The 19337-nt window shown below is 41.8% G+C and overlaps 1 protein-coding gene and 1 non-coding gene across 9 annotated transcripts in view; both read left to right on the top strand.

Annotated features, from left to right (window-relative positions):
* Nucleotides 1-309: 309 nt before the first annotated feature.
* Nucleotides 310-19337, top strand: part of c2cd5 (C2 calcium dependent domain containing 5) — a 135204-nt gene continuing 116176 nt past the window's right edge. For all 8 annotated transcript variants that reach the window (XM_060842995.1, XM_060842987.1, XM_060842989.1 and 5 more), the window contains exons 1-3: nucleotides 310-577; nucleotides 5722-5823; nucleotides 12943-13029. In XM_060842995.1, coding sequence (XP_060698978.1) covers nucleotides 5734-5823; nucleotides 12943-13029 — 177 coding nt within the window. In that variant the 5' untranslated portion in view covers nucleotides 310-577; nucleotides 5722-5733. The remainder of the gene's footprint in view (nucleotides 578-5721; nucleotides 5824-12942; nucleotides 13030-19337) is intronic.
* Nucleotides 15179-15369, top strand: LOC132826971 (U2 spliceosomal RNA). The gene has a single exon (XR_009645948.1). It is a non-coding gene; the product is annotated as a U2 spliceosomal RNA (small nuclear RNA).

Raw genomic sequence — 19337 nt, 5'->3', positions numbered from 1 at the left:
TTTCTGTGCCTTTTCAGCGCGCCCAGACTTTGAGTTTTTGCAAATCCGAATGCAGTACCCATGGGATCAATGATACAGTCTGTAGGTGGCTACAAAAAAGGAATATAAGATAAATTGCCAGCAGTAAAGGCTGGCTAAGCTTCAGCCCACTCTGAGATCCATCACCAGATGTGTCCTGGTGTTGGTGAGAGGGGTCCTTGCTGGTTTTTGCCCATAGTGGGACATGTGGCCCTCCTTCCCCCAGTGTCAGAGGGTTTCCTTGACCACAGCTGGCCTCACCCGGAAGCGAAGTTGCGGGTGACACCGGAAGCAGATCGGGGGGCGGCGGCTGGAAGGCAGAGGCGGGGGAGGGGTGCTCGCTCTCGGGATTTTATTTACTTGTGTTTTCTGAAGGAAACCCCTCCCCGAGGAGCCGCGGTAGCGGAGCGGGAGTGTGAAGGTCCCCGGTTGTTCGGTCGGTGATCGGTGAGGCCCAGCGGCGGGGGCCCGGGCCTGGCCCCGGGTGATGGGGCCAAGAGGCGGATGGCGGGGCTTTGAGTGGTGCTGGGGCCGCAGGGCCAGATGCCGAGGCCTCGAGGTTCGTACTCCTTCTCCTTCTTCCCGCGGCGGATTGGGTGTAGAGAGAGGGAGACACACACAGACGGAGAGGGCGGCACTGGTCTTGTCTCCCTGAGCATCTTGTGCCAGTGGTGTCTTCACCACCCTCCCACCTGACGGTTCCTATCTGACCCCAGCTGCTGCAGGATGATAAACCCCACTGCAGTCTTCCCGTGTACACAACAGCTCAGCACAGAGCTGGCCCATCGAACATGCACAATCTCTTCCAGTTAATCTCTGCACCCCAGGCTCCTCTCTCGTGTCATTTAAGTTAAGAATCACACAACACCAGCTTAGAATCCAATTGAAACTACGAGCTTTCAAATAAACCTGTTGGGCTGTAACATGGTGTTGTGGGATTTTTAACTCTTTACACCCTGGTCCAGCACTGGCACCTCCACATCATGGCCTCCTCTGATTGTAACTGCAAATGTGTTGCTGGTCAAAGCACAGCAGGCCAGGCAGCATCTCAGGAATAGAGAATTCGACGTTTCGAGCATAAGCCCTTCACCAGGAATCACTCCTCTGATTGTAATGTTGCTTTATCTCTTCCAAGTACCTAACCATTATTTTTTGGAAAATTCTGGAAAACCATTATTTTTTTCTACAATCTTGTCAGGGATCACCTGTTAGCTATCGCCACTTGGAACTATAAAATGTGACTTTGCATTTGTGTTTACAGTAGTGCTGAGCTGTCAACATGCCTAACATTCTCCCATCAAATTTAGTACTGCCCACATCTTCCATCCTGCTTTCTGTGCTGAAACAAGAGATCAGTGTGTTTCTCAGAAACCGACTCTGTGAGATCTTTCTGTCACTCCCTCGCCCCACGGAATTAATGGATTCTTCATGTTGCAAAGCATGGCCTTTCCTATACTGGCCAAATTTCCTTTACCTTCATCCCTTTCCTTAATTTTCAATGCATTTGTTTGCAGTTCAGTTCCTTGACATTATTTTGAAGATCAGGGCAGTCCTTGCTGACCTTGACCAATGGATTTCCTTCTACTAACGCTATGAAAATAAATCACCTGGTTGTTTATCGCTTTAGTCCTTGTCAGACTTTCCTGTGAGCAAGTTAGCTGCTTCTTAATTTGCAATAACAAAGGCACTTTAAAAGTCATTTGTGATTTGAAGAAGCATATGGTTGTAAAAATCATTCATATGATGGAATATTCTTTATGTCTAGCTATTGCCTAAACTGAGTGCAAAACAAGTTGGGCAATAATATTGGAAAGACACAAGAAGAGATCCTCAGTCTGTCTCACATACTGCAGCATTCAGTCAAATTATTGATGATGTGCACACTTAACCCATTTATCAACCTTTGCACAACATCTCTTGATATTACCAACTGGTTTTTATGGGGAGGTGAGTTCTGGTTTTCAGTTATCTCTGTTGGAGGAATGCTTCATGATTTCACTCCTGAATGGTTTAGATCTAATTTCAAAATTACTTCTTGTTCTTGCATTCTCAGGCATGCCCACTTTGACAAAATTAATTGACTATTTCAGTGCAAGAAGTAGCAATGGTTAGGTTTGTATATACACGAAACAAAATCAACTGGTTTCCTTAGGTTTTTTTCCACATTATGCATTGGAATATGATTAAAATGTGATCATAATCTCATGGGTGCTGGCTGTCTCCAGACATCTCAACTCTGTGGCTTTTAAAGGTTTTAAAAAATGTTTAGCCCCTCGTTCGAATGTCCAGGGATGTGAAGAGCATCACCTCTGAGATTTAGTTCTGTGTCTAATGTTTTCGAATTTAATTCAGTCATAATAAAGGAGACGATTCCTTGTGTCTTTCATTTCCTCAATGGCACCAAATCCTGGCAAAATTTGACATACCCATAGTATTTTCGTTGATATCCATGGTTTTTTTTTAAGAGCTCAATTCAAATGTACAGCCTTGTTGTGTTGTGCATTTCATTCTGCAGAGTTGATGTAAAAGTTTTGTTTTTATGTTTATTGTTGCCTTTGAGTTCTTGTTTGTTTTTATGTAACAACAGTGATGTTGAAATATATATGGGTGTATTGAAGTAGATGGAATCTAGTTTTGAAGGAAATTAACTGGGTTCACATTTGTAATGTTATTGATACATTTGCAGGACAGAACATTTCTGATTATTGAGGATAAAGTTATTTTACGTAAAGTACTTAACCTGTTTTAATTAATAAAAGAGCAGGCGCAGGGCAAATTGACTGAAAATCTGTTGGATTGGAAGCATGAACAGTAATTTTACACTTGCTGCAAGAATTTCTTTTTAACAAGTTAACAGGGCTTGTTCATTCCACTGAAAAAAATTATAATAATTCAGTTGTAATAAGAAATTGAAAATGGAGAATATTAAAACTTGGCAATTGTTTCTACTCAGTCAGTCATGGGTTCACGTTTCTTAACAATTAATAATATTAGGCATCAACTGACATATTTGATAAACAGTACTCACGCACTTCACAGATGGGTGGCAGAGAAACAGCAAGTAAGCCAGCAGAGAGAGGCTGCTAATGCACTAGAATAGATTTTTCAGTACCTTAAAGTATTTTCACACCACAATTTTTAAAATGTATATAACCGTCCCAGTTTATGCTTCCAATTTGCAACCTCTAAAGATTCTGTGAATTATTAATGTAGCACATGCAGTCCTCAAATCTGGCAGATGTATGTGATCCCATATCAAAATAGAAAGCAGGATCAAACAGCAAAAATCAAGACACTTACTTGGGATTTTGTAAACCGATACAAGTTGAGACAGGTGCTGAAAACAAGCCACCTTTCCAGCTGACCTACCTGTCAGTTGTGTGCCTGGTTTCTTCCCTGAACATTTGGGACATGAGATCTATCTTCCATGCAGTTATAGTCCTAATCTAAGTGCCATAATTGTGTATCAAAAATCAGATCTGTCCATAAATGTCACATTTGATTTGTATTTTGTTGCCATTTATTGCGGTAAATTGATATGTCAAAATGCCTCTTGTGAATAACATAGACTATAACCATTACATGGTTCTATAGAGTGAGCTAAATCATCCAATTATATTATGCTGTGTAGAAAAACAATCTTAGCAATGCAAAAGACATTTTAAAGCAATTATGCAATTATTTTCCCCATGCTGGTTCCACATTCATTTGTAGATCTATTCCTTATCAACAGTATTCAAAAACCTCACAATGATACAGTAAGAAATCAATGATTTAAAATGTTTTTGTCTTGTATGTTAATTTTCATGATTGAGCCAAATACTTTGAATACTAACCTCAAATCAACACACTGTCATGTCACTAGTTTAATGATGAATGCATGGTAACCTGCTTTACTATCCTTAAGCTGGAGTGTGTAAGTGAACAGCACTAGAGACTGTTGTCTACCTGGCACAGCAGCTGTCATTTTTCACACTATCTCTTGTTCCCCATCTCCATCATAACTTCAGATTGTTATCCGTTACTGTGCCAGTAACTTCATGGATCATCCACACTCTCTCTCTCTCTCTCTTAGCATATCATTGAAAGCAGTCACTTACTTGTAACTACCTAATTCTGTATTGATGAAGTTCCACATTTAGTGCTAGACTGATGATATCCTAGCTAATTTTAAAAATCCAGCTGTTATAAAGACAGTGTAAAGCAGGCCTGTTCTCTTGCTATTAATAAACAATGTTTAAATGTGATAAACATTGTTATAAATATTAAGATTGTACAACATGATGTACTTGCCTCATCTTTCTTATCTATGTGCTACCCTTTAGCAACAAGTGCAAGAATTGGATCCTTTGCCAAATGCTTTGAAGGTGAAGAGGTGCCAGTGTTAGACTGGGGTGGACAAAATTAAAAATCACACAGCATAGGTTGGACTGTTTTAAAAATGCTTTCAAGACATCCAATGTCTGCTTTCAACCTTGATCCAAGCCTCATGTCACACAGTCTAATAAAAAGGTCTTGACTATACCATCAGGTTCGCTTAGCATCGACAAGACAGAAGCCATTTTGCTCTTAACTGAAACTTTGCACCTTGGTCATTGCTTTCATTTCCAAATTTGACTGCTCATTTAAAACCGATTGAGGAAGTGTTCATCATTGGTGACCTTTATATCCAGATCATTGCAGAGACTGCTGACATCCATCTTTACTAATATCAACCACCTATACCAGCTCCTTCCCCATATTCATGTGAAACCCAAAACTATTTTGCTGTCTAGTTCTGCTGCAGATGATTAGTTTTCAAATGTCAATTGGTTTCAAAATCCCTGTTCTTGATTCCAGTCCTTTCAAGCCTCACTCCACCTTAGCTTTGCAACCTACTTCATCCTGTTGGCTGGGTTTGGCCTGCATGTTCTATCACCTTTCAATTTCACTTTCTGTGACATTGTCTTCAACTACACTATCTCTGCTGAGCAGAATTCTATGTTTTTTTACTTCATTTTGCATGTACAATTCTGCTCCTTTCCTCTAATTCTCTCTGTCATATATATAATTGCTGACCACCATCTCTTCCCCCCCCCCCCCCCCAACACCACACCACCTGTCTTGCATTGCACATTGAAATGTTTTACATGAACCATGATGCACTAACAAGGATTATTAATGCCCAGTTTGCATGCAGCAAATATTGGAGGCTTTGAATTTAAATCAGACATTTGGAGGCCATGTATCCAGGAAATCACGAAATAGAAAGGTAAAATATTTTTGTCAAGTACTTCACCTACCTAGTGCCAAACATCTGAATTTTATTTTCATTCTGTGGATGCACTCAACCATCACTTTTGTGTGAGCTGTTTTCATTGAAGGTTAGAAAATGCACACAATAAGATATATGTAATAAGTTAAAGTTTGTCTTGAAGTAAGTAAAATAATTTTTTATGTACAACTCGTATTTCCGATTTTAGAAGTGGCATACAATAAATATATTCCCCATGAGCCAATGAAGTAAAATAAGATCAGAAATAACAGCACCTTTTGTTATTGAGAACTGGAGTGACTGACCCCATTCTGTCAGTGCTTCTGTTTGAGAGAGTTTTGAATTAATGCTCTGATTACGTACCTCTCTTGGTGATTTTGAGGTTAAAACTAGTACTTAAGGGTAGATCCACTAATACAGTTAAATAACCTGTCTTTATTTTCTTGCAGTAAAGACCAACAATGCCAGGGAAGCTTAAAGTCAGAATTGTGGCTGGCCGTCACCTGCCAGTTATGGACAGGGCCAGTGACCTAACGGATGCATTTGTCGAGGTTTGTACAAATTACATAAAAATTCTTATCGTGATCAGAATTTACCAGCACACCAAGCTGTGAAGTGAGGAGTTACATGATGAGATGTGGTCCTTAATGTGGTGAATTGGTTGTCTTCCACCATAGGACTTGTTAATAGGCGAACATCAGTTGCAAAAAATAGAGTGTATAGCACTGAGGAAGGGAAAGAAAACAGTATAACCCACAGAAGAGCAAACAGGCTGCAGAGCATTACATTGTCTTCTGTGAGCTGAGCAAGAAGCCCATCACCAAGATGTTGGCCATGGGTCAGTTGGTCTAACGTTCGTCTCTAGTCAGGATGTCTCGACAACATTCCAGTGCAGTGCTGAGAGAGTGCTGCACTGTTGGAGAGGCCATATTTTAAATTGAGATGTTGGATCAAAGTTCTTGCCATCTCTGGGTGTGAAAGTTCTCGTGGCACTACTGTAAAAGTGCAAAAGGTCCTGGAGTTTATTCCTTGTACGTTTCCCAGGAGTTTGACCTGAACTGTGCCCAACATTGCCAGTGTCAAGTTATGCCCAAGTATCTTCCCAACTTCATTAGAACGTTAACGTAGAATTTCCTGCATATTATCAAGCTGCACAACTGAACAAATTTGTGTCGATGTTTATGTTCCACACAGGTTTCATCCCATTCCATTAACCTCATCTCACTCTTTCCACATACCTTTTTGTTCCGTTTTCTCTCATGTACTCCTCAAGTTTCTTTCTATTGCCTTAATTTTTCCTGTGTTGTTGAGAGCTATATTCTAACTGTTCTGAGAAAAGAAATTTCAAGTTTTGTGTGTTTATTATTAACTACCTTGTATTAAAGGTCCCAGATTTGGATGAACCTCAAATTGGGACGTTCTGTTTGCATCTGTCCTTTCCCAAACCAGTCATGATTTTAAAGACCTCTATTAAGATGCTTTTATGTTTTCTGTTTTCAAAGCTCAGAAACCCCAGCTGGCACAATCTTCCACACTATCTGCAAACTGTCAGTTTTAGTGCTGTACAGTGAAATCCTGTCACTGTCATGCTAAGTCTCAGGAGTTTGCTTCTCTATGCAATATTTATTGTGAATACCTTTTTGATCACTGTACTCCAATCTTTGCTCACCTGTGGTCTTCTGGGCATAAGTGCGAATTTGTACCGTATTGTGTGTGCATTTGCGAAAATCACTGACTGCAAGATTCTCTGAGAGGTAATCCCCTGAGAATGGTGGGACATCATTGTACTGTAAAAATGGCCTGACATTGGCATTATAAGTAACATAATATCGCTTCCCTTGATTACAGTACTTTTTTTGAGTTCTATACCTAGAAATCAATGCCAATGCTTTCTTAGTTTCATTTGCTTTGCTGACCTATGATGCTACTTCTAATCACTGGCACATCTGTATCCCAATATCCCTTAACTGTTCTCCATTCAGTTTATCATTTTCTGTGATGCAAGCAATACTTTTGTTTGCTTGCACTTAAAATAGGTGTAAGTGAGCATAAAGAATCAGGGTCCAAAGAAACATAAAGCAATCCTTAGTGGGAAGAAGTAGGAAAAAACACTCAAATTACAGTAAAAGACTAGAGTAGTTACTGTCTTATATAGCACATGTTCAATTTGCAAACAATATACCAAGACCCTGTGAGTCAGTACATTTAGAAGATGCTTGTATTTTCAGAGTTGAGCTGATCCAGTTTTGTGGGAAATCTTTTGGACAGGAAGTTTCATAGCTAGATGGCAATTAGAAGATCATAGAGTTAAGAGCACAACTCTATGATACCAGAAAAAGTCCTTGAACTTTTAAGCAATGCAATATATCTGTGCCTGAGATTATGCCCACATTAAATGGGTGTAAATCCATTGTGTGACTTCAAAGATTTGTAAAGTACCATGTGTAAGTAATTTGGATCTATATGACAGACTATGTTCTCCTAAATAAAAGAAAATCTTGATTCCTCTAACCCTGCAAACTACAGGCCTATCTCCAACTATGCTTTCCTTTCGAAAGTCCAGAAATGTACTGTAGCCTCCCAAATCCTCGCCTTTTTTTCCTGAAAACCTGAATATCTCCATAATTGTTTTTCCATCCTGCCACAATACTCAAAAGCATACTGGAAATCCTATCTGACTGTCACTATGCTGGACTATACTTTGTTTTACTCGGTCTTTGATATGGTTGACACAACGTTCCCCCTCCAATGCATCTCACCTGTCATCCAATTGTGTGGGAATGCCTCAACTGATTCTATTTTTTTGTCTCTCCCATTGTGATCTGAGAATCACTTGCAAAGACTTCTCTACCCATTCCCACACCATTAACTCTGAACTCCATCAGGATCTATCCGTACTGACCACTTATTTCCCGTTTTCATGCTGATCTTGGTGACACCATCTATTTACAAATGTACACTAATGCCACCCAGATCAACTTGATCAGATACGCTCTCAAACAAATTTATAAGGAGATCTCAGTTATCTGTAAGAATAATAGGATGGTTATCATAAAGTCATCGAGATGGACAGTGTGGAAACAGACCCTTCGGTCCAACTCGTCCATGCTGACCACATGTGGGCAGCACGGTGGCACAGTGGTTAGCACTGCAGCCTCACAGCGCCTGAGACCCGGGTTCAATTCCCGACTCAGGCGACTGACTGTGTGGAGTTTGCACGTTCTCCCCGTGTCTGCGTGGGTTTCTTCCGGGTGCTCCGGTTTCCTCCCACAGTCCAAAGATGTGCGGGTCAGGTGAATTGGCCATGCTAAATTGCCCGTAGTGTTAGGTATGGGTGGGTTGCGTTTCGGCGGGTCGGTGTGGACTTGTTGGGCCGAAGGGCGTGTTTCCACACTGTAAGTAATCTAATCTAATCTAATCTAATATCCCAACCTAATCTAATCCCACTTGCCAGCACCTGGTCCATATCTCTCCAAACTCTTCCTATTCATATACCCATCCAGCAGATTTTAATTTTCCAAACACAGACTGAGGCTGCTGTAGTGTTAAGGGCTTGAATGGAGAGGAATTTAAGTGTGTACAAGAAAATAATCTGATTGAGTATGTGGATGCACCTACTAGAGAAGATGCAAAACTTAATGCGCTCTTGGGAAATAAGGCAGGGCAGGTGAATGAGTTGTCAGTGGGGGAGCACTTTGGATTTGTGACTATAATTCTATTAGTTTTAAAATCGTGATGGAAAAGGATAGACCAAATCTAAAAGTTGAGTTCTAAACTGGAGGAAGACCAATTTGATGAAATTAGGCAAGAACTCTCAAAAGTTGATTGGGAGTGGTTTTTCGCAGGTTAAAGGATGGCGAGAAATTGGGAAACCTTCAAAAATGAGATAACGAGAGTCCAGAGACAGTATGTTCCTGTTAGAGTGAAAGCCAAGGCTGGTAGGTGTAGGGAATGCTGGATGACTAAAGAAATTGAGGTTTTGGTCAAGAAAAAGAAGGAAACATATGTCTGGTATCACCAGCGGAGATAGAGTGAATTCTTAGAGGAGAAAGGCAGTAGGAGTATACTTAAGAGGGAAATCAGGATAGCAGAAAGGGGTGTGAGATAGCTTTGGCAAAAAAGGGATAGGAAATAACTTTGGCAAATAGTATAAAGGAGAATCCAAAGTGATTCTACAAATATTTTAAGGACAAAAGGATAACTAGGGAGAGAATAGGGCTACTTAAAGATCAGCAAGGCTGTCTAAATGTGGAGCTGCAGGAGAATGGGGAGATACTAATCAAGTGTTTTGCATCAGTGTTTACTGTGGAGAAGGTATGGAAGATGTAGAAGATGGAGAAGTAAATAGCGGCATGTTGAAAAATGTCCACATCACAGAGGAGATGGTGCTGGATGTCTTAAAACATGTAAAGGTGGGATCTGGTAAGCTGAATCCTAGAATTCTGTGACAAGCTAGGTAAGTGATTGCTGGGCTCCTTGCTGAGATATTTGTATCATCGATAGTCACAGGTGAGGTGCCAGAAGACTGGAGGTTGGAGAACATGGTGCCGCTGTTTAAGAAAGACGGTAAGGAAAAGCCAGGGAACTATAGACCAATGAGCCTGACATCGGTGGTGGGCAAATTGTTGGAAGGAAGCCCAAGGGTCAGGATTTACATGTATTTGACTATCCTCAATCAGTCCTGATCTTTCCAATGTAGCGTTATGCATGGGAAAATAGTGTCTCACTGACTTGAAAAAGTTTTTTGAAAAAGTCATGGAGAGGATTGATAAGGGCAGAGTAGTGGATGTGATCTATATGGACTTCAGTAAGGCGTTTGACAAAGTTCTTCACAGTAGGCTGGTTAGCAAAGTTAGATCTCATGGAGTACAGGGAGAAGTAACCATTTGCATACAGAACTGGCTTGAAGATAGGAGACAGAGGGTGGTGGTAGAGGGTTGCTTTTCGGACTGGAGGTCTGTGGCCAACGGTGTGCCACAAGGATCAGTGCTGGGTCCACTGCTTTTGGTTCATTTATATAAATGATTTGGATGTGAATACAGGAGGTAATGTTAGTAAGTTTGCAGATGACACCAAAATTGGAGGTGTGAAGACGGTTGCCTCGGAGGACAACTGGACCTTGATCAGATGGGCCAATGGGCCGAGGAATGACAAATGGAGTTTAATTTCAATAATTGTGATGTGCTGCGTTTTGGAAAGGCAAATCAAGGCAGAACTTATAATGGTAAGGTCCTGAGGAGCGTTGCTGAGCAAAGAGATCTTGGAAGTTCATAGTTCCTTGAAATTGGAGTCGCAGGTAGTGAAAAAGGCATTTGGTAAATTTCCCTTTATTGGTCAGAGCATTGAGTATAGGAGTTGGGAGGTCCTGTTGTGGCTGTTTTGGATATTGGTTGGGCCAAATTTGGAATACTATGTTCAATTCTGGTCTTCCTGCTAAAGGAAGGATGTTGTGAAACTTGAAAGGGTTCAGAAAAGATTTACAAGGGTGTTGCCAGGGTTGGAGGGTGTGAGCTATATGGAGAGGCTGAGTAGCCTGGGGCTAGTTTCCCTAGTGTGTCAGAGGCTGAGAGGTTTATAAAATCATGAGGGGCATGGATAGAGTGAATTTCCCTGGGTGGAGGAGTCTAAAGACAGAGGACGTAGCTTTAAGGTGAGAGAGGAAAGATTTAAAAGGGATGTAAGGGACAAAGTTTTACACAGAGGGTGCTGTGTGGATGGAATGGGCTGCCAAAGGAAGTGGTAGAAGCTGGTATAATTACAACATTTAAAAGGCATTTGGATGGGTATATTATTAGGAAGGATTTTGAGGGATGTAGGCCAAATGCTGGCAAACGAGACTGGATTTATTTAGGATATCTGGTAATGGTCGAGTTGGACTGAAGGGTCTGTTTCTATGCTGCACACCTCTTTGACTCTATAACTCTTCCACATACTAAATTGACTATTTATCTGCCATCCTGTTTTAAGATTTCTTCCAGAGGGAATTCATGCTCTTTGGTGCTGGCACTAACTATGTGCTGTTGTTGCTGACTCCTTGGATTCAGAACTTTGATGTCATGTTTGACTCCATGACTAATTTCTTAGCATATACCTGAGGCACATTCACAGCCTCCACTCAATCAGCTGCTGAAAATCTCTTTTGTATAACCTAGACTTGACTATTGTCACAAAGCTAGTCCCTTTTATTTGTAGAAGCTGCTCCTTGGCTCAAGGAGTCTCTGTCCTTGATATTTTCAGAGGGGCAATAAACCGGGCTGCGCTCCAATCAGTCTGGTTTAGTACGGAGATGAAAAAGATTTTGTGAGGCCTTTTGTTTGTATGTAAACAGATGAGACTTCAGGCCAAAGTGGTCATGTTTTAGAAGTGACCTGTATAATGAAAGTGGCGTGGTCAGTTCTTTAGCTGAGCTGAGCTGTGTTTAGTTTGGGTTTTGAACTGGGAAGTTCAACAGGGAGCTGTGTGCACAATCTTTCTGCCTTTCAACTTCAACCTATAAGCATGTGTTCTAAAGGGAGGTTTTTAAAGGGAGTTTACTTATTGAGATTGTTGTGCATATTTGGAACAGCATAATTAAGTCTAGCTAGATAGGCTGAGTTCTATCGGGGTTCTTTATTCCGTTCTTTGTGTTTCATTGTGTAGTTTTGTGAATACATTTTTAGTCATTTTAAAGTATAGTAGTCAACCTAGCTATTTTACTTCAGGTAATTTTCACTGGACACTTTACCAAAACAAATTGCAAAGTTAGATCTAATGCTGCCTGCTTAGGAATATTTTGAGTAGTCTAGCCTAGTCCATAACATTATAACTTCACTCTGCATACTAACTTTACACCTTTTAACCTCCTTAAATTTGACAAGATAAAAGGCTTTATAACCCTAATCCTAAGTCCCATTCAGTCATTGCTTATGCTGTCAATGAGTTTTGGCACTTAGTCTGGCAGCAGCTCAACGTTAACATTCAAGTCCCTGGTTTTCAAATGTCTCTTTTGCTTCTCTATCCTTATAACTGTGACATTCTCCAGTCCTACAACCATCTGGAATCACGTGCTCTTCCGATTTTAGCCACTTGCACATCTCCTCCTAATTACTTCACTGTGGGTGGCTACCCCTTTAGTTTGACATTATCCTGCACTCTGGAAATCCGTTCTTGATTTTCTGAATCTTTTTCTTCAGATGTTCCTTAAAACCTACATCTTTGACGGAACTCTTGGCCGTTTGCCTTAGTATCTCCAAATGTGACTGTCTGTGAAAGTGTGATATGAATACAAGTTTGTTTTTCTTTCCTGTAGATGCAAATATGGAGTAAGCCAGTGTTCTCCATTGTCCCTGACCAAAATAAGGAAAAGCAAATTTTGATGGTCATTTATAATGTTTGTGAGACCAAGCTGTATGCAAATTTGTTCTGCAACTCTTTATATCACAAGAATAATTGTAATTCTAATGTACTTTGTTGATTGTAAAATTCTTCAGGTCATTTTGAGCTAGTGGAAAGTTCAGAAGAAGGCATTAGGAGTTCAATTGTAAGCAGTTTATGTCGGAGTGTGGATTAAAAAAAATAGAAAAGATAAAGCTGTGTTCCAAATCTTCCTCCTGCACTGATTAAAGAAAATGTTTGACAAAAAAGGTTAAAAGAATTGTAATACTCCCTGTAACCACTTTTTTTTTTTGCAGGTAAAATTTGGTAATACAACATTTAAGACTGACGTGTTCCCGAAATCACTCAACCCCCAGTGGAATTCAGAATGGTTTAAGTTTGAGGTAAGATTACTAGCAACATCTGATATACCACAAGTTAAAGCAATAGAAAATTTGACTGGAAAAGTTAAAATCATACGACTTGGACCTAATTGCCTAATTCTGCTCCTGTCGAGTCTGGTCCTCCATTCAATTAGACCATGTATGATCTGTTCCTCTTTCACTCCACTTCCCTGTATTTTCACCATAACCTTTGATTCCCTTACTATTTAAGAGATTATCTTACAAGGAGGAAGGTCTCTCAGCCCCCGAAGAATATTGTGTTTTATTCTGAGGAGGCGTTGTGGCCAGACGTGAGGATTTGTTTCTGTTTCTCTCTGCACAGTTACTGTCAGACTGGCTGAGTTTCTCCAGCATTCTGTGTTTGTTATTCTGTTTATTGAACTTACTTTGCAGGGCGTTGCACTAAGTTTATATTTCTTTCCTTTTTTTTCACAATATACTCTGTTTATCTTCCTACACACAATTTTTCAACACTGTGGATAGTGACCCTAAATTTGCAGGGTGGGCCCAAATGAGAGAGGAAAAACAAATGCTAAGCCTGCTAATTTCAAAGATGTATCTGTTGAATCTGAATAATCAGAAAATCTCTGGGCCATTTTTAAAATATTTAATATTTATGAACTCAACTGATGACACTGTGTCTGAGTGAAGATGCAGATGCAGTCCAGCAGATGCGTAATGTATCAATTGTTAGTAAACTATAGTGCGATTGACCACAAGGTCAAGCCTTGAAAATATCATCATTAATTGCAGAGTCATAAAAATGTACAGCAGGGAAACAGACCCTTCGGTCCAACCCGTCCATGCCGACCAGATATCCCAACCCAATCTAGGCCCACCTGCCAACACCCAGCCCATATCCTCCAAAATCTTCCTTTTCATATAACCGAACAAATGTCTTTTGAATGTTGCAATTGTACCAGCCTCAACCACTTCCTCTGGCAGCTCATTCCATACACGTACCACCCTCTGCGTGAAAACGTTGCCCCTTAGGTCTCTTTTATATCTTTCTCCTCTCACCCTAAACCTCTAGTTCTAGATTAGAGCGGTGCTGGAAAAGCACAGCAGTTCAGGCAGCATCCGAGGAGCAGGAAAATCAACATTTTGGGCAATGGTGGCACAGTGGTTAGCACTGCTGCCTCACTGTGCCAGAGACCTGGGTTCAAGCCTCGAGAGGAAGAAAAGGACAACCAACTCCCATTCCTGGACGTGATGGTACAGAGAACACTGAACGGAGAATTCACTACAAAGGTATACAGGAAAGCCACACACACAGACCAAGTCCTAAACTACGAAAGCAACACCCCAACACACACAAAAGGAGTTGTATCAAGACACTATTCAAAAGGGTCACAACACACTGCAGTACTCCAGAACTGCAAAAAGAGGAAGAAGAACACCTGTACAATGTATTCGCCAAAAACGGATACCTGCGCAATTTCATCAACAGATGCCTAAGGGAAAGACAACGGAATGAAGACATGCCGCAACCCAAAGGACTAGCCACACTACCATACATCAAGAGCATTTCCAAACTGAGAGCCAGACTACTGCGACCACTAGGACTCATAACAGCACACAAACCAACAGCCACTCTCTGACAACAACTCACCAGAATGAAGGACCTGATACCCAGCATGAGCAAAACCAATGTAGTGTACAAAATCCCATTCAAGAACTGCACAAAACACTACATAGGACAAACAGGAAGACAGCTAACGATCCGCATCCATGAACACCAACTAGCCACGAAATGACACAACCAGCTATCCTTAGTAGCCACACACGCAGATGACAAGCAACATGAATTCGACTGGGACAACACTACTATTATAGGACAAGCCAAACAGAGAACAGCCAGGGAATTCCTAGAGGCATGGCACTCATCCACAAATTCAATCAATAAGCACATCGACCTGGACCCAGTATACCGACCACTGCAGCGGACAGCTGGAACTGTCAACCGGAAGCGGCAGATTCAAACCACTACAAATGCCGGAGGAAAGATCACAGAAGCGCTTCACAGGAGGCTCCCAAGCGCTGAGTATGTCACCTAGACAGGGGACAAAATGTCTGCAACACAAATTCCCAGCTCTGCGAACATAACCACAACAACGAGCACCCTAGCTACAAATCTTCTCACAAACTTTGAGCTTCTCGGCCTTTTGGCTAAGATCATGTGTGGTTCTGTTCTTGTCAGTTTTAATATCTGATATGTCCCTGACTTAGAGACTGAATGTTAATCTGATTTTTGCAGGATGGAGTTGTGTTAGGAGGTTGCTCCATTAACTTCGCGCATCGTCCTAGTATTGCATTGTTTCTGGGAACGCCGTATCTGCTCCCAGGAGGACCAGTTCCACCACAGAACACACCAGATGGCCGCCTCCTCTAGAGACCGCAATTTCCCTTCCCACGTGGTTAAAGATGCCCTCCAATGCATCTCGCCTGCATCCCGCACCTCCGTCCTCAGATCCCACTCCTTCAACCGTAACAAGGACAGAACCCCCCTTTCACCCTACCAACCTTCGCATAAACCAAATCATCCGACGACATTTCCGCCACCTCCAAACGAACCCCACCACCAGGGATATGTTTCCCTCCTCACCCCTTTCCGCCTTCTGCAAAGACCGTTTTCTCCATGACTACCTGGTCAGGTCCATGCCCCCCCAACAACCCACCCTCCCATCCTGGCACCTTCCCCTACCACCGCAGGAATTGCAAAACCTGTGCCCACACCATCTCCCTCACCTCCATCCAAGGCCCTAAAGGAGCCTTCCACATCCATCAAAGTTTTACCTGCACATCCACCAATGTCATTTATTGTATCCATTGCTCCCGATGCGGTCTCCTCCACATTGGGGAGACTGAACATCTAGCAGAGCGCTTTAGGGAACATCTCCGGCACACCCGCACCAATCAACCACACTGCCCTGTGGTCCATTTCAACACCCCCTCCCACTCTGCCGAAGACATGGAGGTCCTGGGCCTCCTTCCCCACTGCTCCCTCACCACCCGACGCCTGGAGGAAGAATGCCTCATCTTCCGCCTTGGAACACAACACTTCAACCCCAGGGCATCAATGTGGACTTTACCAGTTTCCTCATTTCCCCTTTCCCCACCTCACTTCCAGCTCAACACTGTCCCCATGACTTGTCCTACCTGCCTATCTTCCTTTCCACCTATCCACTCCACCCTCCTCTCTGATCAATCGCCTTCATCCCACCCCCATTCACCCATTGTATTATTTGCTACCTTCCCCCACCCTCCTCCCTGACCTATCAACTTCATCCCCTCCCCCACTCACCTATTGTACTCTATGCTACTTTCTCCCCACCCCCACCCTCCTCTCATTTATCTCTCCACCCTTCAGGCACTCTGCCTCTATTCCTGATAAAGGGCTTTTGCCCGAAACGTCAAATTTCCTGCTCAAATGCTGCCTGAACTGTGTGCTTTTCCAGCACCACTCTAATCCAGAATCTGGTTTCCATCATCTGCAGTCATTGTTTTTTTCTCTAGTTCTGGACTCCCTGACCCCAGGGAAAAGACTTTGCCTATTTACCATATCCATGCCCCTCATAATTTTGTAAACCTCAATACGATCACTCCTCAGCCTCCAACGCTCCAGAGAAAACAGCCACAGCCTGTTGAGCCTCTCACAACATCCTTGTAAATCTTTTCTGAACCCTTTCAAGTCTCACAACATTTTTCCGATAGGAAGGAGACCAGAATTGGGCGCAATATTCCAATAGTGGCTTAACCAATGTCCTGTACAGCCGCAACATGACCTCCCAACTCCTGTACTCAATGCTCTGACCAATAAAGGAAAGCATACCAAACGCCGCCTTCATTATCCTATCTACCTGTAACTCCACTTTCAAGGAGCTATGAACCTGCACTCCAAGGTCTCTTTGTTCAGCAACACTCCCTAGGACCTTACCATTAAATGTATAAGTCTTGCTCAGATTTGCTTTCCCAAAATGTAGCACCTCACATTTATCTAAATTAAATTCCATCTGCCACTTCTCAGCCCATTGGCCCATCTGGTCCAGATCCTGTTGTAATCTGAGGTAACCCTCTTTGCTGTTCACTACACCTCCAGTTTTGGTGTAATCTGCAAACTTACTAACTGTACCTCTTATGCTCGTTAGATGACACAAAAGCTGTAGCAGCTGTGAACAAGCTCACCTGAGGTCAAGGGTTGTTGAAATCCAGGGAAAGCAAATATTCCGATAAATGGAGATCATCAACCATGGCAGATGATAAATTTGTGATGTTTGGCAGTGGTCAAAATGAACAGCCATTGAAGACCAGATAATTTTAAGGTTTGATTACACTGGCTGATATGGTTAGGTCCAGAACAGGAGTCATCTGTTCAACAACTGGAGGTTGAGGCAGGGCAGGCTGGCATTTTCAGTCTAATCCTCTGACAAGTCCTCATAAACCAGATCACTTACGATTCTAAAGTATAAGTAGACATATGATGCATTACTATGATTACAGTATTTTTGTAGTGTACCTTGTTTCAATGAAGAATAATTTGGGTAGAGCCTATGTTGGGACTGCATTGTTATTGATATTCAGAATAAACCCAACAGTCAAGGGAAAGTAGGAATGAAAACCTACATACAGATGTTCACTTTCTTTTTAAGCCCTGCACATTTGAGTTTGTGGATAGAAGAAAATAACAATGAAAGATTTCTGTGAAAGCTTCTCAGGGACTTAATTCAATGAGTTTATTTCTGGTTCAGTGTCTGTTTTGAATTATTAGATTTTAGGGGCGGCTCAGTGGCTCAGTGCTGCTGCCTCACAGCACCAGAGTGCCAGGTTCGGTTCCATTCTTGGGCGACTGTCTGTGGAGTTTGCACAATGTCTGCATGGGTTTCCTCTGGGTGCTCCGGTTTCCTCCCACAGTCCAAAGATGTGCAGGTCAGGTGAATTGGCCACGTTAAATTTCCCCATAGTGTTAGGTGCATTAGCCAGAGGGAAATGGGTCCGGGTGGGTTATTCTTCAGAGGGTCAGTGTGGACTTGTTGGGCTAAATGGCCTGTTTCTACACTGTAGGGAATCTTAAAAAAAGTTTTTAAAAAAAAAAAAATTTCTTGGGTCTTCATGCCGTCCTGACTGGTGGCTGATGCAAATGGATTGAAACTAATCGTCTGCAAGGAGTTTTATTGCATAAGTATGCAATAAAAGCAGGTACTCGTATCTCTGGAGTAGCCACTGTGTGAGAGGGACTGTGTTATAGGGACTGTATTCTCAATCAAATACAGAATCTGTCATTCTGCTAGCTAAAACTGTGTCCCTATGAGACCAAAACGCCCTAATTGCTATGTAAGCAGGTCCAAGATCAGTTGATTTTAGGTATAAGGGCACATTTCTTCCTTTTATGATGTGGTTTGTGAAGTTTCAGTTGTTTGAGAAACTTTGGCATCTTATCCAAATGGACTCATTTGTTTCCTCAAATTTTATCCTCTTTTAGCAGAGCAGAGGGAATATTAATCTTTTCTAGCTCTACTGTGCTATCTCACCTGGCAGCTCTTGATAATAAAACTCGTTTCCCAATGGTGTTATTCAAGAGCTAGTTTTGGATTTTCATGGTGCTTCCTGTTAGCGTTATATTTGTCATCTGATATTTCTACCTGTGAATTAGTGTGCCTTTTACCCCTTCCCCTCCTAGCTCCCATTTTACTTCACCCCATCTTCTTTGCCCGCTACTATGCAAGCTCTCCTTTCAGTTCCTTTTCCTGCTGCTGAATGGTTCAAGCCATCAGCTGACCATTTGAAACCCAGTTCCATAGCGATGCCTTGTCTCTCAAAGACTCTGCAAACACTTCTTTTGGTGATTTCTATAAATGGAAATCAGGTTGGAGGATATATTTCCAGTCTTTCAAAGTTTAGCCATCTACTCTCCCTCCCTAATTACTTCACATGAGTCATGAGTGAGTTAAAATCAAGGACATTCTGTGTGGAGTGACTAAAATGAGCTTAATGGATTTTATAATTTGTAATTACCTGTTGGTTGTGAAGATGCTCAACTTCAACAGAGCAGCAAAGCATTAGATTCTTGGTATAATTCATTCATTGCACGATATAATGTTTCTGTCCTGACAGCAGACTTCTGATGAGCAATGCCACAGATGCTCAACTCAGGGTGAGGGTATGAGAATGAAACAGGTTTTATAACTACTGTATAAATTTAATTGAGAGCACATCAGTTTATGAATATCACGTAGAGCAGAATTTACTGCCCATAAAACCTGATCGCAGGACGTGGTTCAATCTCTCTTTCTGTGATTCAATTATAAAAA

Source organism: Hemiscyllium ocellatum, chromosome 23 (genome assembly GCF_020745735.1).
Source record: "Hemiscyllium ocellatum isolate sHemOce1 chromosome 23, sHemOce1.pat.X.cur, whole genome shotgun sequence".
NCBI classification, from domain to species: domain Eukaryota; kingdom Metazoa; phylum Chordata; class Chondrichthyes; order Orectolobiformes; family Hemiscylliidae; genus Hemiscyllium; species Hemiscyllium ocellatum.
Note: the sequence above shows the minus strand (reverse complement) of the source record. Positions and strands in the feature narration are given on the sequence as shown.